This window comes from Protopterus annectens, chromosome 10.part0 (assembly GCF_019279795.1).
Source record: "Protopterus annectens isolate FY-2018-M chromosome 10.part0, PAN1.0, whole genome shotgun sequence".
In the NCBI taxonomy this organism is placed as follows: Eukaryota; Metazoa; Chordata; order Ceratodontiformes; family Protopteridae; genus Protopterus; species Protopterus annectens.
The window spans coordinates 1,715,779,948-1,715,806,688 of record NC_056744.1 but is presented as its reverse complement, the minus strand read 5'-3'; the positions used below and the strand labels follow the sequence as shown (position 1 = coordinate 1,715,806,688).

The 26,741-nt window shown below is 38.8% G+C and overlaps 1 protein-coding gene across 1 annotated transcript in view; it reads left to right on the top strand.

Moving 5' to 3' along the window:
• The first annotated feature begins 21,733 nt into the window (after nucleotides 1–21,733).
• LOC122813954 (zinc finger protein 34-like) overlaps nucleotides 21,734–26,741 on the top strand; it is a 147,938-nt gene continuing 142,930 nt past the window's right edge. The window contains exon 1 of the mRNA XM_044086498.1: nucleotides 21,734–22,181. Coding sequence (XP_043942433.1) covers nucleotides 22,011–22,181 — 171 coding nt within the window. The 5' untranslated portion in view covers nucleotides 21,734–22,010. The remainder of the gene's footprint in view (nucleotides 22,182–26,741) is intronic.

The window sequence follows — 26,741 nt, the reverse complement described above, 5'->3', positions numbered from 1 at the left end:
CAGATCATCCCAGTGTTTTGCCAGAAAACCCCAAATTTTATGAGGAACAGACCAAAACTATGAGCCAAAAAATCTGGAAATTCTGCAAAAATCTGGACAACTGAGAGATATTCTTTTGGAGAACCAATTACTGAGGGGTGACACTGCATAGTCCTGGGAGGACTGATTATTGGATGACTTGATGTAAGTCTGGAGACCTGTACAGACAGCAGACTTAGAAACAGAATTACATAAAGACTTTATGGTATATGGATGGCCCAAACTAAAAATTATCACAAAGGAAAGATATTCTTTTTTTTTAATAAATATGTTGTATATAAGTAAAAAATATGTGAAACCAATACTCCACAAAACAAACTCCAAAAAGAAAGGCTTCCAATGGTCAATAAAGGCTGGAAAAGACTGGAAAAAAGTTTAATTGTACACACTCTTTATTCCATGCTTTCGTCTGAAAAAGACTTCTTTAGAATACAATTTAAACTACAAACAAGTCACCTATATATACCAAAACCTGGTGAGCTAATTAAAAACAACTAAGCATTTAAAGAAACATACTTAAAAAGCATAATAAAGCAGGATGTTTAAAAAGATAAAAAACACATGACAAGCCACTAGTACAGTGCTGGTGATACAGCCTCTGTTAAACTTTTCAGATTTTTCTAATTTTTAATTTTCTATATTTAAAAAAAAAAACATTTCATATTGATAGCTTCATTTAAACCAGGTCTTTTATTGGCTTCCAATTTCACTTGCCACAAAGTTTCCCTTTGTTCTAAATAATTTTTTAAATCACCATAAGGGCACATAAACCACACCTGGAAATGGTAAGCCTCTTTAGCATGGGAATTTCCATAATGACATTGTAAACTTTGTTAGATCAGTGCACCCAATGAATCACGTATGTTAGATCAGTGCACTGAATTCTATGACAATATTATACAGAGGGAACATTTTGAAAACTTATGGGGTGATAGTGTGCTGTGGTCACGGGGGGGGGATGTTATGTTCAGGAATAGTAGCTCTGTAAAGAAAAGGATATGTTAAGATGAAGGGTGACACAATATTGAAACTTGGTAGGTGTAATATGGATGTTTGTGTTCACATGAGTATACTGTATATAGGCTCATAATTATTTATGCTGGCACTAAATATACAGTGAGAAATGAAGTATGTAATGGTTGGTTTGCCAGCCATAATACTGGGGGTCTTTAAATTACAATTAAAAAAAAAAGAGAAGGGAAAAATGTTTCAAGATATAAAATCATGTAAGGAATTATTAAAAATCAAAGACTTGGGTGCAGAAAAGAAAAGATCTTATATATAACTCGTCACATGCTCTTACTCATGTTCTCGTGTACGCAAAACTTTATATCGGTTGAAAACAAGAATGTAAAATATTTAAGTGGCAATAAATGTCATAAGAAAACTAATTCTTTATATGAATGCACTGATGCATTCTAGTGCAATTTTTAAATTTACAGGCACTGATAAAATTCATAGGTTCATAGGTAGGTAGTAGGCTATCGGCCCTAGGGCCTATACAAGCCCAGCCAAAAAGGTACCCTGGCTTTTGCCACCCAAGAAAATTATTTTCCTCTGCCACTGTCGAGCAGGGCCACAGAAGTGATCCCCGGGGTGAATTTCCTATTTCCAATTCAATCATCAAGATTTTTCTTGAAGAGTGCTAATGAGGAGCTTTGTTTGATATAGATAGGTAGTTTATTCCAGAGTATGGGAGGTCTCTGGGACAGGAATCTATCCCTCCGGCATGTTCTGTTTATTGTGGTGACAAGGTTTAGGTCCCTAGAGCATATAACTCGGAGGGATTGGGATTTCTTTAAGTGGAGCATGTCCAACAGTTCTGGGTTTGACATAGCTTTGTATGTTAGGCAGAGATCACCTCTGAGTAGGTGATATGCGACGGCGTAAAGCTGGAGTTTTTTGAGATGGTCTGCGTAGGACATCTGATTTAGGCCAGTAATCCTCTTTGTGAGGTATTTCTGTGGCCTTTCCAGTTGTTGTAGATGTCTTGTGAGGTACATACCAAAAGGGGCGTTGTACTCTATAATGGGTCTAATGAGTGATGAGTAGAGGGGGAACAATGACCTCTTTTTTTCTGGATGAGAAACCTTTTGTGATGAGGTGTGCCATGAAGAAGGATTTCCTGACTACTGTGGTGATGTGATTATCAAAGGAGAGACTACTGTCCACCTGTGTCCCAAGGTCTCTTATCACACTTTAGGTGTTAAGTATACTACCACCTATGTTGTAGTTCATGGGTACAGAGTTTTTACCAAAGGGAATGACAATGAACTTTTTGGCATTGAGCTTGATGCTATGGCTTTGTCACCAGGCATCTGTCTCGGTGAGGCCCTTCTGTAGGATGTCCACATCGTTCAGAGTTTCTGTTATGGCTCCTAGTTTGCAGTCATCTGCGAACTTCATTAGCCAAAGACATTCTGTGTTAGCCTGTACTTCAGAGAAGTAGATACCAAACAGGAGAGGACCCAGGACTGAACCCTGTGGTACTCCACTTGTCACTGGTCTGAAGTAGGATTTGGAGTCTGCCACTTTCACAGTGTGGATTCTTGTCAGTGAGCCAGTTGGCAACCCATCTTGTGACATAGGGATTTATACCTAGTTTAGTGAGTGTATCTCTAATTCCAGAGTGGGGGATGGTGTTGAAAGCCTTGGCAAGATGTAGATAGGCTGTGTGAACCACCTTACCCTCGTCTACGGCTTTGGTGACTGCTTCAAAGAAGTCTATCAGGTTTAGGAGGCATTATCTGCCTTTTACAAACCTGAACTGGGTGGGGACCAGAGTTTGGAGGTTACCAGTGTCTTTGTTTATAAGTTCCATGATGATACGTTCCATGGCCTTGCAGACCAGGCTCTTCAGGCTAATGAGGCGATAGTTCCCAGGCTCCGTGGTGGCTCCCCCCTTGTGGAGTAGGATAACTGTCGCTGTGCGCCATTCAGCAGGCACAAAGCCTGAGGTGAGGCTATGATTGAACATGGTACTTAGGTGGGGTGCCAGTTCGTTCTGTAGTTCATGTAGAACACAACCTGGGATGTTGCCTGGTCCCATGGATGCTGTGTTCTTGGCTTTGGAGAGTGTGGTGTTTACCTGTGCAGCTGTGATTACAGAAACTTTGTATTCTTCCAGTATAGAGATGGGCTCGTTAGGGGGTGAGAGGGGGGTAAAGGTAGCACTGAACCTATATGCCAGGATGTTGGCAATATCAGTTGGGTCTTTATATTTAGTGCCATTGTGCTGTAACTCAGAGCAGATCTGAGTGTTGCCATTGAGATTCTTGACATAGCTATAGAAAGCTTTGTGATTGTCTTTAGAATCAGTGGTGATTTTTTTTTCGTAACTAGCTTTGGAGAATTTTATCAGGGATCGCAGCTTCTTACTGAGGCTGTCCAGGGAGCTCCTCCACTTATGGGATTTTACTCTTTTTTGCAACAGTTTCTTCCTTTTTTGTACAGTTTGTTTATGGCAGGGGACCACCAGATTGGCTTCCTTTTTTTGGAGGATAGTGTCTTGGTTCTGTTTGGGATAGCACGATCCATGCACTCGTGTAAGGGCTTATAAAGTGCAATTGTGTAGGATTCAGTAGTTGTAACTGTATTGTCCATCTGCATGGGTGTCATGAAGTTCACCACTTCTGTCTTAAGAAACATGAAGTTGGCTTTGGAGAAATTTTTTACCATGGTTTCCTTAATGGGGGATGGCGGCATGATGTGGATATCTAGGGTAATTAGCTTATGGTCGGATCGGACCAATAAGGCATTGACTTCAGGTGTGGAACTCCGATCATTCATGTTGGTAATGACTATATCTAGGATATTGTTGCCCCTCGTGGGGGTGTGGATAAGTTAAAAACCACAAAATATCACTGTGGAAGTCCAATAAAGGGAGATTACTAGCGAAGAATATAGTTTATTAAGCAATTCCTGCACAAATACACCCAAATACACATGTATTTGGGTGTATTTGTGCAGGAACTGCTTAATAAACTATATTCTTTGCTAGTACTCTCCCTTTATTGGACTTCCACAGTGATATTTTGTGGTTTTTAGGTTTGTTTTTCGCTGTCATCTCCTTTTTTTGTTTTTTTTTGGTGTGGATAAGTTGATCCAGGGCATTGGAGTTTATGAATTCCAGAAAGCGCTGAGCAAAGGAGTTGGTACATGAGTAGTTTTCCCAGTTAATGGTGGGGTAGTTGAAATAGCCTATTATTAGGGTGTTTGGTTGAACCCTAATATTTTCCAGTACATCAAGAAAAGAGGAGTAGGAATCCTGGGGCATGGTGGGGGATCTGTAGCAAGCTACAGTTTGGATTGCAATTTTGCCCAGAGTTAGTTGCACTTGGATAACCTCGGCTGTATTATGCTGAGCAACTAGCCTGGAGGTGTGGATATCCTTAATGAATATGGTCACACCTCTGCCTTTGGTGTTCCGGTCCAGGTTACATGGCCGAAAAGTGTGGTATGAGTTATAGCCTGGTAGTGCAGGGGTGCTCTCTGGAGCCTTGAACCAGGTCTCAGTCACCGCATAGATATCGGTGTTCTCCATTTTAAGGAGTGCCTCAAGTGAGTGCATTTTGAGATTTAGACTTCTAGCATTGAGTAGCATCACCCTCAGTTTTTGCTTGCCTGTTCCTGTTACAGTGGTGAATTTGTCGTTTGAACCTTGCCTAAAAAAGGCATTATAGGGATGGCAAGAACCTTAGCCGGTATCCGGAATCCCAGGGTTGACAGGTGCAGGCCATCTCTGGCAAAGCATCGTGGTCTGTCGACCATGACATCCCAGACAGACAGATACTGGATCCCGTTAGAATGACACCAGAAGCTTAGCCAATTGTTGAAGTCAATCATTTTGTCCTTGTACTGCGGCATCATTCTGGGTGATGGCAGAATGCTACTCAGGGTTAGGGTCATACCTGCCTGGGCTACAAGATCAGAGAGCCCTTCCGTGTCTCTTTTCATGTAGTCCAGGGAGGTACGTCTCAGGTCGTTCACACCAACATGGACAATGACAGAGACATATTTGTACTTGTTGTGGCATGACCTGAGTGTGTGGATTATGTGGTGGATCCTGGCACCCGACAGGCAGCTGACAGTAACCTTCTCCTTGTTTAGCCTTGTGAGTGGGGCATCAGTGTGCCTGACTATAGAGTCACCTATGATTAGTGTGTTGGGTATATTGTTTTGCCTTATTGGCTGTGGTTGAGTGACACACTGAGTCTGTGGGCTATGTGTCATCTGGGTTGTGTTGGGGGGGTGGAGGTTGCTTGCATTTCTGCTTTGGAGGTCTCTGTTGCTTGAGCAGATTATTACTGAGAGCCTCCACGAATGTTTTGTGTTTCTGAGTGGATTTTGGTGGTGCATATTTAGTGAGACTATGTGATGAGTGTGGTGTGGTGCAAGTGTTTACCTTCTCCTCTTGACTGTCAAGTTCAGTCTTGGTTGTAGAGAGCTTTACCTCCAGTTTGGCTAGATAAGTGCATTTCTCACAGGTTGTAATGTTGGGTGGTAGAAGGAAAGGGTTGTCTATGTACATGAGGCAATTTCTGCATTGCCCCAAGATGCATAGATTCATCAGATAGACAGGAGAGAACACTGGAAGCTGACCCTTGGACATGCCTGAATAAAAAACTATTTTCCACTAGATAAGTGAGGAAAGTGGGTACAAGAGCTATTTTTCTCTAAGCAAGTGAGGAAAGTAAGTACCAAAACTGTTTTCCTCTAGGTAATGAGGAAGGTTGAGTGCTGTAGTAATTGGTAGCTTATTTAGTGCTTACAAGTTCAAAACAAGTGCTGATCACGAATAAGCAAATTCAAGTGCTAAAACTAAGAATCTGTATCTGGACTAAACTAGTTACAGGAAAGGGGGAAACAAGTGCAAATGTGGGCTTTTAAATCAGAAAGTTGAGAGAGATGGAAAAAGTGCAGAAACAGCCAATAACTACAATTTCTGGGCCAAAACCACTCCTTATGTGGTAGATAGGTTATCTAGTGCTTACCACTTGCACTGATAAGCTAGAAAGCTTCCCTCCAATACAAAAAGCTTAGGGGGCTCAGAAGCTTACACACAGTCCTGGATACAGCAAATCTGAATCTGGACTATAATAGTTACAGGAAAGGTAGGAAACAGGCTTAGATTTTTTTTAATATATATAAGAAAAAGTAGCTAAAACAGCAGTAAAAAATTCAAATGCAGTGCAAGCTAGCATACTTGAGTATGTAGCAATGTTAGACCAAACAGTTTTAAAAAATTAATTAAATTAAAAATTACTAAAAACATGTGCAGAAGGAGTCTATTAGGTAGAATGAGGTAAAGAGATGGGACTGGGGGGGGGGGGGGCTGTCCCAGATCAAATCTACAGTGGGGGCAGGCAACTGCAAAAGCCTCTAAATTTAAACAAAACAGAAATAGGGTGGGTAGGGGAAAACCAACACCTTCAGCAGAGATCTGAAAAACTATACAGTGAAGCAAAAATAATAGTGCACACCTCTTGAGGTCAGCCAGCAATGATATATAATTAGTCAAACAACAATTACCAGTACATAACTCTGAAGTGCCAGAAAAATATACTCAGCTCTGTATATCTCCAAATAGTTTGAAGAGCACTCTGTCAGGACACAGGAAGACTCCAACAATGATATGCAGACTTTTTTACTAAGAGGGTGTAATTTTATGCAAGTAATCCGTGAGATGGCCAGATAACACACAGGATGTAAAACCAGTTATACCAACTTAAGACACAGAGAAATAGGGGGAGGGGGGAAAAACACCTTCAGCAGAGATCTGAAAAACTATACAGTGAAGCAAAAATAACAGTGCACAACTCTGAAGTCAGCCAGCAATGATATAAAATTAGCCAAACAACAATTACCAGTACACAACTCTGAAGTGTCAGAAAAATATACTCAGCTCTGTATATCTGCAGATAGTTTGAAGAGCACTCTGTCAGGACACAGGAAGGCTCAAGCAATCATATGCAATTAAGCCTTTAACATTGAATAAAACAGGTTGGCATTTAATACTTACTACCAAATATAACAGAGATGGATTTTTGTTCTTCAGACTTTATTTACATCAGACTTAAATTAACTTTTGTAAATACAGAAATCTTGCATATTTTTATATGGAGTGTCAGTATTTGAGTGAATAATGATAACATCAAAATGTAATTATTCTTTTATTTTGTTGGTTGTAATTTAGGGTTTTTCTTTATTAGGTGGTAGTATTGTCTTACAAATTACACTTAATGATTTATTTCTATTAAGTTTTATTTTTAGTGTAATATATTTAAAACTGCTAATTAGTTATTAATTGTAAACAATTGCAAATTATAGTTATGTCATTATGCTTGAACTATAAATTACTGGTGTGGGTGATTGTCTGTACAAGGGCTGCTTATTGGGATGACAGTACAAATAAACTGAAAAAGTATTGTAAAACACTGAAGTTGATTTACATGGTAGGGTTACCACCAGTCCCACTTTGTGAGGGACAGTCCCTCTTTGGGCAGTTGTGTCCTGCAAAAAAACTGAACAAATGGCAAATGTCCTGAGATTTTAGGACAAAATTATTTCCTATATTTTATGTAATAGTTGCATAAAACAGTTATTCTGCATCTGAAACACCTAAATGTTATAAGAAACAGAATAAGCAACTAAAATGCTACAAGAATAAGCTTGTATTTGGGAAAAAAAGTGAAGTTGTGTCCTTGGTACTGGCTGTGGGTAGGTTTCGCCCTGCAAAATCTGAGATTTGAAAAGGTGGCAATCCTATGGACCAGCTTTCATCATGCTTGCCTTGTGATTATGGCTGCTGAATGATAAAACATTAATACTGATGACTCTTATGGATCTCTGATTATTTTTAATCAATGGCCTTGTGATTAGGGCTGCTGAATGATAAAACATTAATACTGATGGCACTTATAGATCTCTGACTGATATTTCTTAATCGATGGCCTTGTGTTTAGGGCTGCTGAATGATAAATCATTAATACTGATGATGCTTATGGATCTCTGACTGATTATTTTTAATCGATGGCCTTGTGATTAGGGCTGCTGAATGATAAATCATTAATACTGATGATGCTTATGGATCTATGACTGATTATTTTTAATCGCTGGCCCTGTGATTAGGGCTGCTGAATGATAAAACATTAATACTGATGACGCTTATGGATCTCGGACTGATATTTCTTAATCGATGGCCTTGTGTTTAGGGCTGCTGAATGATAAATCATTAATACTGATGATGCTTATGGATCTGACTGATTATTTTTAATCGATGGCCTTGTGATTAGGGCTGCTGAATGATGAAACATTAATACTGATGATGCTTATGGATCTCTGACTGATTATTTTAATCGATGGCCCTGTGATTAGGGCTGCTGAATGATAAAGCATTAATACTGATGATGCTTATGGATCTCGGACTGATATTTCTTAATCGATGGCCTTGTGTTTAGGGCTGCTGAATGATAAATCATTAATACTGATGATGCTTATGGATCTCTGACTGATTATTTTTAATCGATGGCCTTGCGTTTAGGGTTACTGAATGATGAAACATTAATACTGATGATGCTTATGGATCTCTGACTGATTATTTTTAATCGATGGCCTTGCGTTTAGGGTTACTGAATGATAAAACATTAATACTGATGATGCTTATGGATCTCTAACTGATTATTTTTAATCGATGGCCTTGCGTTTAGGGTTACTGAATGATGAAACATTAATACTGATGATGCTTATGGATCTCTGACTGATTATTTTTAATCGATGGCCTTGCGTTTAGGGTTACTGAATGATAAAACATTAATACTGATGATGCTTATGGATCTCTGACTGATTATTTTTAATCGATGGCCTTGCGTTTAGGGTTACTGAATGATAAATCATTAATACTGATGATGCTTATGGATCTGACTGATTACTTTTAATCGATGGCCTTGTGAGTAGGGCTGCCGAGTGATGACACTTTAATACTGATGATGATCATGGATCTCTGACTGATTATTTTTAATCGATGAACTTGTGATTAGGGCTGCTGAATGATAAATCATTAATACTGATGATGCTTATGGATCTCTGATTATTTTTAATCAATGGCCTTGTGATTAGGGCTGCTGAATGATAAAACATTAATACTGATGATGTTTATGGATCTCTGACTGATTATTTTTAATCGATGGCCCTGTGATTAGGGCTGCTGAATGATAAACCATTAATACTGATAATGCTTATTGATCTCTGTCTGATTATTTTTAATCAATGGCCTTGTGATTAGGGCTGCTGAATGATAAAACATTAATACTGATGATGCTTATGGATCTCCGACTCATTATTTTTAATCGATGGCCTTGTGATTAGGGCTGCTGAATGATAAAACATTAATACTGATGATGCTTATGGATCTCTGACTGATTATTTTTAATCAATGGCCCTGTGATTAGGGCTGCTGAATGATAAACCATTAATACTGATAATGCTTATTGATCTCTGTCTGATTATTTTTAATCAATGGGCCTGTGATTAGGGCTGCTGAATGATAAAGCATTAATACTGATGTTGCTTATGGATCTATGACTGATTATTTTTAATCGCTGGCCCTGTGATTAGGGCCGCTGAATGATAAAACATTAATACTGATGATGCTTATGGATCTCTGAATGATTATTTTTACTCAATGGTCTTGTGATTAGGGCTGCTGAATGATAAAACATTAATACTGATGGTGCTTATGGATCTCTGACTGATTATTTTCAATTGATGGTGCTTGAACTGAGGTTATTTTGAAGTCTGTTATTTCTGTGTACAACATTCATATTGGAAGGTTTTCTATGAATATTTTCTGTGAGTTTCTTAAGTATAAGTTGTTCCATGCTGTTCATGTGGATTTTGGAGGTTGCCCTTCTCAGTCTGTGTCCTGGAAGGGAGAATCAGTAGATTCAGACTCCCGCATTTTTCAGACAGATTAAGTTCAAGTCCCTCCTTCCCTATAGTGCACCATGTGATGAATCATGGTTGTAGGAACCACTTGGCCTATAAAGTTTTTAAGTACTAGGTTCTGTCTCCTTGCCTTCCTCTAGACGTATATAAATATTTTGGTAGGAATAAAGAATAGTTTGGGTTATCCTTTTTATAAAGCCTTTGGTAATGAAAGTCATTTTTCTTACCACTCTCTCTATGCTCCCAAGAAGGCAGATATCTTTTATTAGTCCCCAGCTGAGTGGAAAATATCTTTTTTTCACATGCTAATGAATTATCCCGTATGTTTTCCTTGGCAAAGTGCAAGTTCTTGAGACCATTACATCTATCTTCACTTCCTTGTGTGCTAAGGAGTCTGAGTCACTGGACAGGGTTGTCAAAAGGGTGTTTTCCTCTACTAAAATGGGTCACCTTTCCAGGTTCTAGTCCTCCCTTGTGGGCCAGGCACTGCATGTCCTTTCAATCTTTTTTGATTCTGCTGTCAAGTCAGAATGCTCAAACCCCTACCAAGGTTTCTATGACTGACTTCAATGTGTCTTGGTGTACTTTTGGCTGCATTGTGCTGTAACCAGGGCAGCAAGCTTTGGTAAGTACTTCAGACATACCTCTCAGCTGTTCAGATTTTCACAGAATGTCCAGATTTTTGCCTCATATTTTTTTATCTGTTCCTCTTACAATTTGTGTTTTTCCGCCATATCACTGAGGACTGAAGTCACTAAGTAATGATAGACATTCAAATTTCAGGCTTCATATCCTTCCGAAAATGCATGATAATCCAAAACTTATTTTAATAAATATCTAAGTTGCTAAGGGCAGTAATTAAAACCTGTCCCTAGTTTTTGGGCTTTTGTCCCCATTATTTTAGGCTTTGTCCAGGTTTCGTCTGTTAAGAGGTTCAGATGTATGGCTAAAGAAGACAATGAGGTTCAGACTTTCCTTCTTTAAGGATGAACTCATCCTGGATAGTCCCTTCCAGCAGAAGCTCATCTTTGCACAAGGCACACAGTTTGTTTAAAGGACAACTCCATTTTCCAGTGTGACTAACCTTATCCCACAGGTACCTTTCTCCCTCTAATATGACCTACATGATATTTAATGTCAAAACAAGGAAAACAGCTTCAGTGCCTTTTAATTTCTTCTGTTCCATTTCTTCAGAGTGATATATCTCAAAGGTCATGTATTTTTTGTGTCTGTTCAAATCTAGCATTGTTCCAAATAACAAATATGTTTCAGGCAGTCTGTATGTCTCAGGCTATACATTCTATTCTCGGTTTTAATGCATATTTACCACATTCAGTTTTACATATAGTTTTATATCCTGAGATTGTACCTTGATGAGGTCATTTAAGTGCACACTTGAGCAGCTAAAATGAACCATTTTCAAACATTAATTTTTAAAGAAATCTTTGTGTAAAGAATAGAGACGAGTTATTTATGCTGCAACAATACACAAGCAAACCAGCAAATAGTTTGCTAATTGTCAGGGAATTGTTGCTTTTACCCATGTAACAGCAAATTAATTGTAGGCAGTGGGAGAATAAGTACTGGAAGCTGCACCATCTATTCAAGCAACACCCTTCAGCCACAAATAAAGGGAAAATGCAGAGAGTATAGCAACTGTTTAAAGAAATTAAAACTGAATAGTCTTAGATGGCAAGAAACCACTGACTCCCTGCAGTGTTGCTGCACTGAAAATGAAGAAAAAACACAGGATGTGTCATATGAAAGGAATGCTAATTTCAATGTGGGAAGAAGACATGATCAGCAAAAAAATAATTTCAATATGGCAGGCCCCTTAACGGCCATTTTAGATTTAATTAAAATATAATACAGAACAGAGTGCTTCTGCACAATGCATCAAGATATAGTTAAAAACATATTTTTGGAATTTCATGGTGGAATGTCATTTTAAGGACCCCCAGAGAATGCAATAACCCCTCAACATGGAAGAACTCTAGCCTGTTTAACTTCTTCCATGTCAACCAATCCCCAAGAAAGAATCCTTGCTTGCAGACTGAGAAGGACCCCAACATTTCAGGCAGTGTCTCTGATTCCTGTAGTTCTGAATATGTATCTTTGAAGAGTTTACATTCTTACCCTAGCAGTCAACTCATGATTACAGGGAAGAATTATCTGGGGGGGGGGTCTTAAACTTCTCCTTTATTTGAGCTCTCTGTCTTTCCTGTTTACACATCATTTGGTACATCAGGCAATGAGTACTTTTCAGTGGTCTTTGTTTCTGTTGCAGTTACGGGTTTTACAGGCGTAAGTTTGCTAGCCCAAGGCCTAACCATCCTCAGAGAATACACCACACACCTTCACATGCACACACTCACACCTAAGGTCAATTTAGAGTGTCTAATCCACCTGTTGCATGTCTTTGAAATGTGGGAAGAAACTGGACCACCCAGTGGAAACCCATGCAAACACATGGAGGACATGCAGACTCCGCACAGAAGGCACCCCAGCCGAGAATCAGATTGGAGAACCTCATGCTGTGTGGTGACAACACTAACTGCTACACCACTGTGCTGCACCCTTTATTTGATAAGCCAACGCAAAGGACCAGTGAGTTTTACATGTGAACATGGTAGACAATTTCTTATTTTCCTGAGTCCTCACCAGGATGATCTCCACTTTGGAGTCCAGATCTTCTCTGGATCACCTCTAGTGAGCTGTTTGGATAGGTTTGTACTCTTCTCATCATAGGGGATATAGAGATTGCCTCTCTTCCTCAAAATGAAGACAGAGATTTTATTTCAACATCTGTCTAACTTGGCATGTCAGCTTGCAACTGTCCAGGAGGGCCATCTGTACATGAGACTGGTGTCAAAGTAGGTAAGGCATGCCTCTTAACACATGTTGGCATGTACGCAGAATGTTTCTTTATTTTATGCTGCATGGCACATTTTAACTACAAAATGCTGCCATTTGACTTATCCTCTGATTCCCAAAGTGCTTTGACTAATGCAGAGGCCTCACAAATGAAGAACCTTCATGTGTTCCCTTTCTGGATGACTTGTTCCTAATGGCCTGAATGTGGGGCTACTAGGTAGGATCCATTGATTAATGCTTCAGTGGTAAAATGGAGACTCAGACTCAGCTTTTCCTTGATTCAGGGAAGTGGACTTTAGGCGAGTGTACTCCACATAACCCAGAAGGGGCCATAGCCAGTGTGTCTTTCTCTGAAAGTACTGGAAGGAGAGGTAAGACCACAGCTTGTCCTCTTCTGGCCTGAAAATTATTCTATAATGTGGCGTGTAAGCAGGCAGGGAGACATGCACTTGTACACCTATGCAAACAGGTGATACCATCTTTAGGAGGCTTTTAACATTTGCCAATGACGAAAAATACATTTTTTTTAAATTATCACACTAGGTAGAATGTTTTTAAAAGTTATTTCTGTTGTCCTTGTTTTTAATATCATTACTATGTTTATAAATTTTCTGCCAAGGCTGCCTTTCCATTTTGCCTTTGTAAATTGCATCACAGGACAGGATATTGTTGCCTCTTCTAAATGTGAAGGTGGGTGTTTTGTGTGTGTGTGTGTGTGTGTGTGTGTGTGTGTGTGTGTGTGTGTGTGTGTGTGTGTGTGTGTGTGTGTGTGTGTGTGTGTGTGTGTGTTTGTGTGTGTATGTGTGTATGTGTAGGGCCTAAAGGTGTGTTGATGTCGAATGCACTAACATTACACTTTTTGTAGGAAGAATATATAACAGTTTTTATTGCACTTAGCATCAAACAGCTACAGTTTGTGCACATAATCTGGCAATTAGTGTAAAACATTAAGGCCCTCAGTTGTTAATCAGTTGCTTCTTGCAGTCAAGAATAGAGTGTTTCATTCTTTCCACTTTCATTTCTCTACATTGTGACGCTGAGCAAGTGACTTAACCAGGCAGTAGTTCCAGGTCACCCTTTAAAAAGGGACATTTGTAACTGGTGGGCTTATCCCAATAGCATATGTCTTAAATAAAATAATAGTAATAATCAGTGCTAACATTTCCCATATACATATATATATATATATATATAAATATATATCTCCAATACAATATATATATACGGGTCTATTTCATATGACTGACAGTTCATTTGATCGACATTCATTGCACCGAGACCAAAACACCTAAAGTTCAAAACACCTAAAACCCATTTGGTCGAAACTCATAACATCAACACATGAAATTAAAAGCATTATGTCCTTTTCCCCACTATAGCGTGATCTTGGAGTTAGTATATATAGTTAAGGGGGGTGTGGGGGTCACAGCCCCCCCAAATTGGGAGGGTGTGGCGGGTGTAGCCCCCCATATACTTCATACATTTCAAAGATACACATGAATACTTAAAACTGATATGACTAACTCTTTGCAGATCACAATAGTTATCTAAACTGTGTCGGGGGGCTACACCCCCCACACCAGCAATATGAGGGGCTGTGCGCCCTACAGCCCCCAACTATATATATTAACTCCAGGATCGTGCTACAGTGGAGAAAAAGGCATAATGCTTTTAATTTCATGTGTCGATGTTATGAGTTTCAATCAAATGGGTTTTAGGTGTTTTGAACTTTAGGTGTTTTGGTCTCGGTGAAATGAATGTCGATCATATGAAATTTAGGTCATATGAGGTAGACCCATATATATGTATATATATATATATATATATATACACGCACATATAAAATATAATAATATAATATGTATATATATATATATATATATATATATATATATATATATATATATATATATATAAAATATATATATAAAATATATAATAATATATAATATATATTAATTTAGTTTTCTGTCTGGTTTTGTTTTGCATTATTTGGTAAAACCCAACTGGATGGGAGGGCTACGTCCCCCACACCCCCCAATGTGGAGGGCTGTGCCCCCAACCCCTCCAACTATATATACTAACACCAGGATCGTACTACAGTGGGGAAAAGAACATATACCTTTGACTTGCCTTAGAGTACTCCTTGTCAGTGAAGTGAGTTTTAGGTGAAATGAACTTTAGGTGATTTGGTCTCAGTGAAATGGGTGTCTGTGAAATGGTCTTTCAGTGAAGTGATACGAATCCATATAGATATATATATATATATATATATATATATATATATATATATATATATATATATATATATATATATATATATATATATATATGTGTGTGTGTGTGTATGTATATATATATAGATATGTATCTATATATATGTGTATTTATTTAGATACACATACACAAACACACACATACACACAAACACAATTCACTTGCAAAAACATTGACACATTTAGGTGACATCTGCAAATTGAAATTCACTTCACTGAACAAAAGAAATGTTTGAAAATCAACTAACTGCAAAAAGAAAACAAATTATCTCCCTTTGCAATAGAAGAAATAAAAAAGCCTAATAGAAACTCCAGACAAACTTTGTCTGAAGAGCAATAATGTTAAGAAAAGGGTGTTCCAAGTTACTTATGGATGCTATCCCTAATGCTGCCCATAATCCCATCCCTACAAATTACCTTATAAAAACCCCTTTCTGTAACAGTACTATTACACAAGACACTCAGACACACTTCATATAAAGTAGCATGCAGACAACACCAAAACTATCCCTTACCTAGCCTGTACTCTAACCCTAACTAGTAAACACTCACACACAAACTTCCAGCCCATATGCTGAAATTTTTGGAATATCTTTTACGTTTTGGCAATAACACATAGCTGCTTTCCGTAACCCAAAGCACAACTCATACTAAACAGGAAAAAGTCAACATATAGCGCAGTAGTACATTCTGTCAACCAAGTCAACTCAGCATATATAACTGGGTCCTGCAGGGAGGAGCAAGTCTAGCTGTCAACTCATGAGGCAAAATGGGCATTTTGACTTCATCATTTTAATATTTTAGTATAGCGGCATTTCAGCATTGTACATTCAGTATTATGACTTTTGGTATATTGCTGTTGGGAGACAGGCATGCTGAAATAAAGGGTGTGGGGATTCAACTGGAAAGAGAGAAGTTAAAATGAGGTAAGTAGTTTAACAACTTTGAAATCCTTAGGAAAGGCTTTATGTGGTAGAAGAGCATTTGAGGTTTTTAGGAACTTTTTGATTCTGCTAACAGTTTCATGACAGTGGAAAGGAGGTGCATATTCTGCTAATGGGTAGATTTGGGGATAAGTGCTGATGATAAGAATTTTAGGTGGTACAATACAATTGATTGGGGATTGCGTCAGTGGAGTACATCAGGCGTGTTTTGCAATCCTCAGTGAATATAGAGTTACAGTTTCAGTCTGGTGTATTAGTGGGAGTCGGCGTCATCATCAACCCCCTTTTTCCCGTTTTCTCCCTGAGATCGGGACGTCATGTTAACTGTTGCCATCTCTCTTGATTCAGTGCCACACTCTTGCCTTCTTCAACACTCATGCCTGAATGTCGCAGATCTTCTCACACAATCCATCCACCTCTTTGATGAACACCATTGTTTCCTTTTGCCCTCTTCCTGTCTTTTTCACCAGATTGCCTTCTGCTTTTCTGCACATGTGACTGAACCACCATAATCTGTTATCTTTTGATTTTTTCTGCAACTGGCACTACTTTGGCTTCTGCTCTGATGTCCTCATTTCTTCATCTGTCTCACAGTGTGGATCCTGCCTCCCTTCTCAAGCACTTCATTTCCATCACCTCTAGCTTCCTCATCTGCCCTGCCTTTACTGCCCATGTTTCTGTACCATACAGTAGTACTGATTGCAGCACTGTCTTGTACAGCTTACTTTTCTGCTTCTTTGGTATTCTTCTGACATGCACTATCCCTGACACTCTGTGCCAGATGACTGCAGTCCCTCTGATTCTAGCTTTGACCTTTTCATTCAGACTTCCCTTCTGCTCTATCACTCCTCCGGGATACTTGAAGGTGTTAATCTGCTCCACTATTTTCCCAATATGCCTTCAGTTTTGCATTCCATTCCCCTATCCTTTGCTGAAGTTCTTGCTCAGAGTCTACCTGTAATGACAAATATTTTGCATACAGAAACTTTATCGATCTGTCTCCTCTGACCTGTTTGCTAATGTTTTCCATCACCAGTATGAATAGCAGTGGGCTAAGAGCTGAACCCTAGTGCACACCCACCCCGACTGGAAACACCTCTGTGACACTGAACACTGTTCGCACTTGAGTCATTCGCTCCTTGTGCACAGCCTGCACTAATTCTGACAATGTTTCTGGGACTTTAAACCACAGCAGGACTGCCCAAATCAGCTTTATTGAGACCTTGTGATATGCTTTTTCCATGTCTAGAAATGCCCAATTGGACTATTTCCTCATCTCTAGCTTCTTCCCAAGAAGGAAGTGTGAAGTCTGATATATGATTTTTTAACATTTTAATTTCCTTCCAGAAACTTTTGGGTTGTGAGGGGGTTGCAGGGTATTGCTTTTCTCGAAGTGCTTTCATTGTTGCTGCTTTTCTGAGGTTTAGGAAGTTCTGGTGTAGATTGTTATTAGATGGGCTTTGTGTCCAATCTTTCCATGCTTTGTCCCAAAGTTTCATCGTTTTTTGAGATCTGTGCTCAACCATGGATAAATTTGCCCTCTATTCCTTGTGTGAGTTATTGGGAAGAAGACATCTTTTACAGAGAACAGTGGTGAGATAAAGAGGTCAGGGCCCTGACAGCGGTCATGAGTAGTGTATACCTGTGCCTGCTAGAAGTCATGAGTAGTGTATACCTGTGCCTGTTAGCGGTCATGAGTAGTGTATACCTGTGCCTGCTAGCAGTCATGCGTAGTGTATACCTGTGCCTATTAGCGGTCATGAGTAGTGTATAACTGTGCCTGCTAGCGGTCATGAGTAGTGTATACCTGTGCCTGCTAGCAGTCATGAGTAGTGTATACCTATGCCTGCTAGTGGTCATGAGTAGTGTATACCTGTGCCTGCTAGCGGTCATGAGTAATGTATACCTGTGCCTGCTAGCGGTCATGAGTAGTGTATACCTGTGCCTGCTAGCGGTCATGAGTAGTGTATAACTGTGCCTGCTCAATATTATCAGGGGCGCTGCTGTGGTTGAGCTGCTTTTATTCAGGAAAGGGTCTACCCTTGACTATCTGTGGAGCTGGTTTGGTATTTATGAATGATCAAGTTTACATATCCGGACAGTGGTCACTGATGTTATTCGGGAGGATGGCAAATGATGTGCATTTGTGTTTGAGGGTGGATATTATTAGGCTTAGTACAGAATTATTGTTTCTTTGGGCGTTTAGTAGGCTGATTTACAAGTTTCTCTAGTTGATATTGCTCTAAAATTCTGTAAGTTTGTCGCCTTCTGGGCTTGTTGCATTAAAGTTGAAGTCTCAAAGCATAATTATATTTTTGGAGGTCCAGTGGGATAGATTCATATAATTAAGTTCTACATTTTAAAAGAAGGTTATGGAAGTGTAATATAAACAGCAGCAGCATCTGATAGATGGATATGTTTTCCTACAATTAGATGACCAAGGGGCCATTTTGGTGCCCTGTCATTTGCTGCATTACCTGTAGTAGTAGACAAAATGTGAGATATTATGTTATATTAATACTAATGCACCTCTTATGTATTATATATATATATATATATATATATATATATATATATAAATATATATATATATATCTGTGTGTGTGTGTGTGTGTGTGTATATATATATATATATATATATATATATATATATATATATATATATATATACACATATATAGTTGCAATTCACTTGATTGACACAAGTATATTCTTATACATTTTGTGTGAAGGGTCATTTGTATGAATGCTGTTGGAGCTACTTCCAATCGGTGAACAAGGATAACTGGTGTTGCTTACAGTTTCTGTACAAGTGTGTGTGTGTGTGTGTGTGTGTGTGTGTGTGTGTGTGTGTGTGTGTGTGTGTGTGTGTGTGTGTGTGTGTGTGTGCAGGTGTGTGTGTGTGTGTGTGTGTGTGTGTGTGTGTGTGTGTGTGTGTGTGTGTGTGTGTGTGCATCTGTGCGTGTGTGTGTGTGTGTGTGTTTTAGAGTTAAGGTAAGAATTAGGTAAGGGGATAGATTTAGTGTGCATGTGCGACCGCGCAATGTGTGTGTGTGTGGTGTGTGTGTGTGTGTGTGTGTGTGTGTGTGTGTGTGTGTGTGTGTGTGTGTGTGTGTGCGCATCTGTGCATGTGTACGTGTGTGCGTGTGTGTGCATAGTGACTGTCTGAGCTGTCTTGTATATGGTTGTGTAGGGTTAGAGTCAGAGACAGAGATAGAGTTAGGGTTAGTCAAGCATTGCCAATGTGGAGCAGGGGTTTAGTAGTGCATGGTAACCCTAACACTATCCCTGTGCTTGACTCTAACCCTACACAATCCTACTCATGGCAGCTCGGACAGTTACCTTGTGCTCGCACACACACACACTAAATCTATCCCCTTACCTAACCCATACCCTAATCAAAAAACACTCACACATGCACACACACAGTAAATTTATCCCCTAACACACACACACACACACACACACACACACACACACACACACACACACACACACACACACACACACACACACACACACCAAAAAATTTGACCCTTATCTAACTCTTACCCTAACCCTAAAACACACTCATGCACGCACACACTCTAACCCTGCCCTTAACCTTAACATGCAGCTTACACTAAAAGAGCCCTTTTCAGCACACTATCACTACTTACACAATGTGTAGTAATGTTACGGGCAGCACATCAGAAAAGAGAAATTCTCAAATTTCTGTATGTCACTGTGTAGTGCTGTTGATATTATGAATGGTCTACATGTTTTTGTTAATTTATTTTGTCGATCATTTAACATGTTGACCTTTCATTTTATATGTATATAAATATATATATATATATATATATATATATATATATATATATATATATATAAAATGGTATAGTGACTGCTGAGCTGTGTGTACACCAGTTAGCATTATATTTATAAATGCCTATGTTATAGATGGGATGGAAACTGCAGAGCTGATGAGAAATACAGAGTTGTCAGGCAACCCAGAGAAGGTAAGAAGGTCACCATGACAACTGATAAGGATCAGATGTCTCCTGGGGTATATGGTGGCCACCATCTCAAGAGGCAATGAGATTCCTGGCCTCCAGGTATAGATAGCATCCCTCCCAAGACCATATATGATTCAAAAACTTTTCCAGCTTTGTATGAGTTGGTTCTAATGGGATACCTTATAGGACTAGAACCACATGCCCCCTTCTCCTGTGATATATAGCACATCCTGGCCTTTACAGCTTTGACAAAGGTAACCATGAGTGTAAGTTGAAGTAGAAACTGAAATTCTACATCTGATGTTTTTATATGTGCTCTTCTTCAGAAAAAAAAATGGAACATAAATATAAATGGAGACAGCAAATTAAAACTTCATTTGTGAGATTTATTTTATTTGTACATCTGGGCAGAAAAAATATGCCTTGGCACTAAAATGAAAGATACATTGACATTATAATTATATGTATTTGTAGAAGTCTTTCTACTCCTTTCTTGTCCTAAGATGGTGCTGTATATACCAGTGTATGTTTTTATGTTTTCAACAACATATATTGTCTACTATGTTTTTGCAGCTGATGATCCTTTAATTCACAATCTTAATTCATTGCATTGTTGTGACCTGTCAGTCTGTTCTGTTTTTGAACTGCAAACATATTTCACTAACATGTGGATGCTCATTAAGTTACAACTTTTATGGTTTTCCAGGTGTCTGCATAGTCCAGTGCTCCTTCATTACGATTTGCCAGACTAGCTCTGTACAAGATATGAATACCTGGCATTGATTACTACCTGCCTGCTTAGGGATAAAGGATGGGTGTCGTAAAGAAGTTTAGATGGTGGCTTGGCTTGTGTTCTGCTCATTTCTTGTTTTTATACACACACACACATATATATATATATATATATATATATATATATACATACGTACATATATATGTATGTATAAGTCAGATATGAGATCTCTTGTCTGCTTTAACTCTTCTCCATTTTCACTCTGCCACTAAGAGCCTTTACTCCTTTTGAAGTCTCTCATTTATTTTAGTCTAATTTTTCAAATGTTTTGAAAGTTTTGTACATCTGGTAAATTATTGCCTATTTTGTATGTCTGGTCAGTTTTTGACCCCGAGCTGAGACTGAAATTGGTCAGATTAGATCAGTGCTTTACCCTAGCAAACAAATTCAGATAAATAAATAAATAAAAAATGGCATGTACTAATTATTTGATTCACATGTGCATTAAGTTTTTTGTATAAATCGATGCAAACATCATTTGCGCCTATTGCCGTCGTTCTCACCTGTGTGAGAAATGATCTCTGTTACTAGCATAGCAACCCACTATACAACTGTGTAACTAAATTTAGGAATAGGTAAGGGAGGAACAGGCTGGAATGAAGTACAGGAGAAAGGAAATATCAGAAAAAGTTGCAGGGTGAGAAAACTTGAGTATATATGTCTTTGTATATTTTAATTTACTTAGAATATTTCGCTTTAGTTGATTTAGTCAAATTTGACAGAGCAGAACACTTCCATTAAAACAGCAGTTTAAAAGTCATCGCTCTCAGATAATGAGCAAGTTGTGGTAAAACTGCTAAGTGCATTGCCCCTTTAAATGGAGGCGGTCATTTCTCCACACATTCTGCTTCCTGTGCTCTGGAAATGAAACTAAAAAACAAAGTTGATGTTACTGTGGCTTATGATATGCCTTTTGTAGTTACTTATGACAGTTTATTTATTGAGTTTGTTTCAAGCTGCAGTGATTCTAGATTAGAGAAACCAGTTCTATTGAGTCTGCATTAACAGGATTCGTAAAATAAACATATCCTTCCCACCAAAATGCCCAGATAGATTGTAAAACTGGCTGCTGCTTTTCAAAGAGCCCAAGAACCGAACTTGTGATCCTTGAGACAGGAAAGTGACCAGGCAGAAAGAAGAGATGCAGAATATGTGTGATGCACGTAGGAGAACAAAGCAATGCTGTGGAGAGCACAGACGGAGGCTGGAGTTGTTTTGTCAGGAGGATGAAACGTTTGTTTGCGTCCTGTGTGTTCCCAGACATTCCACCCACAGTTTTGTGTTCCTGCATGAGGCAGTCAGTGTGTATAAGGTAAGGGGCACACCTGATGAATGCCATTAAGTAGCAGGATTTATGTATGGATTGTGTTGACACATGAACTTTCTTTCTGAATTTCCGTCTACAAAGTTGATGGTTCTTAGTTCATTGTAGTAGATGGTGAATGCATACATAAAATTGAAAATTTTCAGGCACAGACTTGTAGCATAGACAATATACCATTAACGTCTGTATGTTAAGAATCCACTGTGTTTTCAGGTGGTGAGTTACAGTTCTCTTTGTGAGTATAGAGAATTGTCATTTTCAAAAGAGTTTGCTGTTTATGTTGCTTAAAGGTGTTGTTGTGCTTATATAGTAAGAAGGGTTTGCCATCATACTAGTGACAGAAATCTTCATGGGCACTGTTAGGTTACTCAGATATGTTATTTTTGCTTAGATAGTAAGAAAGAGTCTGCAGTCGTACTCATGATGGAATCTTCATGGGTGCAAATATCCATGGATTACGATTACATGGACACATAACAAGAAAGTTATGCCAGGCCACTTTTATACTGTTAGCTCACTTGATAACCAGGACATTAGATGAGAAAGGAGCTGTGGTCACTGCCTGCTTAGACTTTACAAGGACATCTTATGTATAATGCATACATTCAGAAGGCTTGGAGTAGTGCAGTTAATATATTGAAAGTGAGATGAGACACAAATGGTGTTTGCTTTTATGCAACAAGAGTGAGACACAATCAGGTTCAAAAGGATGAGAAGTTATCTGGCAAGGTCCGAGGGATGGCATTGAGCATGGCAGCTTAAACCGATTACCCAAAATAGTCAAATGGTAAAATTTAACTGGCCATGAGTGCAGTGTTTGGCAGGATAATGCTGGCATTAACACGATGAAGGAAAGTTGGGGTGATGTTATCTGATTACCTAAATGTAAGCAGACATCATTTCGAAGCATTTCCACAAGGTAAAAGTATAATCTCCTTCATATTGTACAGAGTATACTATGTGTCAGGATTGTTTATATTGAATGTCCTCAACAAGTTATCTATTTATATACTGTGCAAGTTCTATTGTCCTTTACTGTAACTGCATAATTACATTGTACTCTGTATATTTCTATCACTAAGAAATGCTATGTATATGTGTATGGTTTCTTATTACTGTACAACATATCCTGTTGTATAATAATTTTTGTTTAGTTGTTTGTTGTAGTAATTTTTAATTTGTTACTGGAGCTTTTCTCCCCAGGTCTCCACTGAAAATGAGTTATTCTGACCCAGTGGACTTTCCCGGTTTACAAATGTCAATAAATAAATACATAATAAATAAATAAATCATGGAGAGAATTACAAAGATTATTGGGATAATAACCACCAATTACAAAGGTTGTTGGGATAGTAACCACCCCGGTGGCATAGAGATATAAAGCCCTGAGTATGGCCCAGGCAACCCAGGATCAATTAGCAGCTCGAGTGACTGACAGACAGGGAGGGTTGGGTGTGCCAATCCTGGGTGGGAGGCCACTTGTCAGTGACACATCCTAAGGGAAGGTGTGGTCCAAAGAGAGGAGTTTTTTGTAGGACATAGTCGATGAACCCAGGTATGGACGAAAGGGAGTGGGTTGGGCATATAAAAGAAACAAAAACAGATGGAAGCACAGAGAATCACCCCCCCACCAGGATGCCCTTAGGATCCACGACCGGCCCCAGCAATACTGGATTAGGCCAGGGGGTAGGAGTATAGCTGATAGTTCTGGCATGGATGTGGGGCACAGGGGGCTGGGTCTGTAGGTTGAGGTCCAAAGGGACAAAAAAATTGTTGGGATACTAGGATGTGATCACAAGCTAAAGCAAAAAAACGTTATTCCTGTATACATATAGTTGCTAACATTTATTTACTACTGTGTGCATTTCTAGGGACCTCCTCATTCTATGGGCATAGACTGGACAAAGGTAGTCGAGAGGAAGGTGTCTTGTATGGACAGTGAGGTGCTACATGTAGTAGCGTGTACAGTTCTGGAGACCTCATCTTTCTAATGGCACAAACTGTACTGAAGGTAACAAAATGGTAAATGGTCAGAACCAGAAACACAAGACCAGAGTCTAACTGGGGTGCATTGAAAAGGTTCACTGCCCCCAAGTGCAAGCTGTTGCGGGGCTGATGGTAGGGGACAGCGGTACTATCCTCATGAATGAATACTGATACTGCATTTACAGTCATGACTGAAGTGTCAAAGTTATCATTGCATAGTGATTTAACTGTAACAAGCAGCTTTTTAGACTAGTAGTAAGCAGCTTGTTACCGTTTCAGAGAAGAGCTTCTTTTTTCTTCAACTTTGAGAAGACTTTTTTTCTATTGTTTCTCAACTTTGAGTTAAGGGGGTTGTCACTGGTGGAATTTGCACAGGGCACCTGATGACCTAGCTGCAGTTCTGCACAAGTCGCTTGAGGTAAAATAGTGAAAAGAAAATTAAATTACACAAAAGTACTGGGACAGCTCAGTTACCTGCTATATGTAGTGAATTAACAAGGTGTATAACACTTTTTAGTTAACTATTGTTAAAATAAGATAAAAAGCAAATACCTAATTAAATATCCAGGCTTCAACTGAAAAATTGTGAGGAATGGGTCTTCTGTCATATTCAGGTGGTTGCTATCTGTTGGTCACTTTATGGCTTTATTAAGTACTTTTCACACTGCAGGCACCAGAGATGACCAAAACATTTGTTTACCCCTTAGAAGGCTTTTAACTGAAGAGCAGGGTTTCACTAAAATTAAATTTTCATTGGTGGGACTTTTTTTGTTTGGTTGTTTTAAATAATTAATTCTTGCAGTTTGGGGTTTGCATCTGGTTTATCAACAACAAAAATATTTAATTGCTAATGAGACAAGCTATGGGATGTCACAGAGTGGTGACAGAATTCCGTAAGTTATTAATACAAACAAAGGAAAAGAATGATACGTTTATGCACACTCTCCATTATAGACAGCTGCTTTTTTTTTTTTGGGGGGGGGGCAGTTGGAATAAAGTGTAGTAAAAAATTTAAAACTGGGTAAACAAGGTAAAGGGAAGTTAATACATTTGTTTTACTTACTAACATTACCTTTCCTTTATTTTTTAAATAGTTATGCCTAGCCAGGCAGTATACACTCACTGTGGAGGCATGTGCAGAAACCCTCTGTTGGTAGAGTAGATATCAGTAGTAGGCGGCAGGAACTGAAGCTATAGTATAAATATTTTTTTCTCCATGCAGCTGACAGCCAGCTTCTCTAACAAGACTGACCTTAGTTTCACCCTCCCTGGCTTAACCCAACCCACATACAGGGCTGGTGGGATTGAGGTCACTGATGCATAATCATATTGCTGCTGGGGAGTATGCCCCAACTACTGCCCCCCTCAGTGGCATGTTTGCCCTCTTTTTGGTGACTGTACATTGGTGGTAAATGTGTGACGTTTGAATGCACAACCTCCAAACAAAGTGGATCATCACTTATGCAGCATGGATTTGGCCAGGCTCCTACACTGCTTATTGTAATGAGCCTGGACATTCCAATTTTCACCCTACTGAAAATCTAGCTTCCATTCTGCTCTTCAAACGTGGGTCATTTCAGGTGCAGTAAGGGTTTTAACCATTTCTGCCATGAGGTCACATACTTTTTGTCATTAAAGTGAAGTATCAATGCTTTTGTGACTAGTGTAATAATTGTAGGTAAACTGTAAGCTTTTACTAATACATGACAGCTGAATTATTTCAGAGTACATGATGACCAGTATGCTTGTATCTAACACTATTACTAGGTATTACAGAATTGTGAATAGTGTTGACCAAAAAAAAAAAAAAAGAAAAGATCATTCACCCATCTTATTTGCCTTCCGTACCATTCAAATTGATATTTACTTGTGATTCTTTTAGGGCAACAATCACCTTGCAGAGACATTTCTCATTCTTGAGAAAGATACATTTTTGAGCATGGTTCATTAAATAGCTGTACTTAGAGTGATAGTGTCCCTTTAGGTTATACTACTTTTTTGAGATGTGTGGCACGTATACAGTAGACTTTATGAATCTTCCAGTAGGTCATTTAGAATATGTGGTGCTGATATCTCAAAGAATCACCATGTTAACATTTTCGCACAGGTTGGAACATGGTTTTGTTGACAGACGTGCTTGACTTCATAATCACGCCATGGGTATATGCACGCAATTCATAACTCCTCCTGCCTACCTGTTTTAACACTGCCAGAGTTAGTAAGCGTAATGTATGATAATAATGATATAGAATGCACCTATTTGAATATTTATTGCTTAGCATCTACACAGCAACAAACAAGTGAGGTTAAGTGGTTGGCAGTCCCTATACAAGCTATGTGAAGAAACTGAAAACACTATCATCTGTATTAGCATGTCTGGCAGGAGATCTGTACATATTAACTTGTCAGCATGCCTAATTGTGAAAATGTAAACCAGTTTTAAAATGTTGAGTATTTTCTTGTTTAAACAGATTGTTTAAAGAATGTGTCACTGCATTGTTACATTTCTAACTGCGCATGTTTGAGAGGGAAATTCTAAAGTACAAACTGTGGGGAATCAAC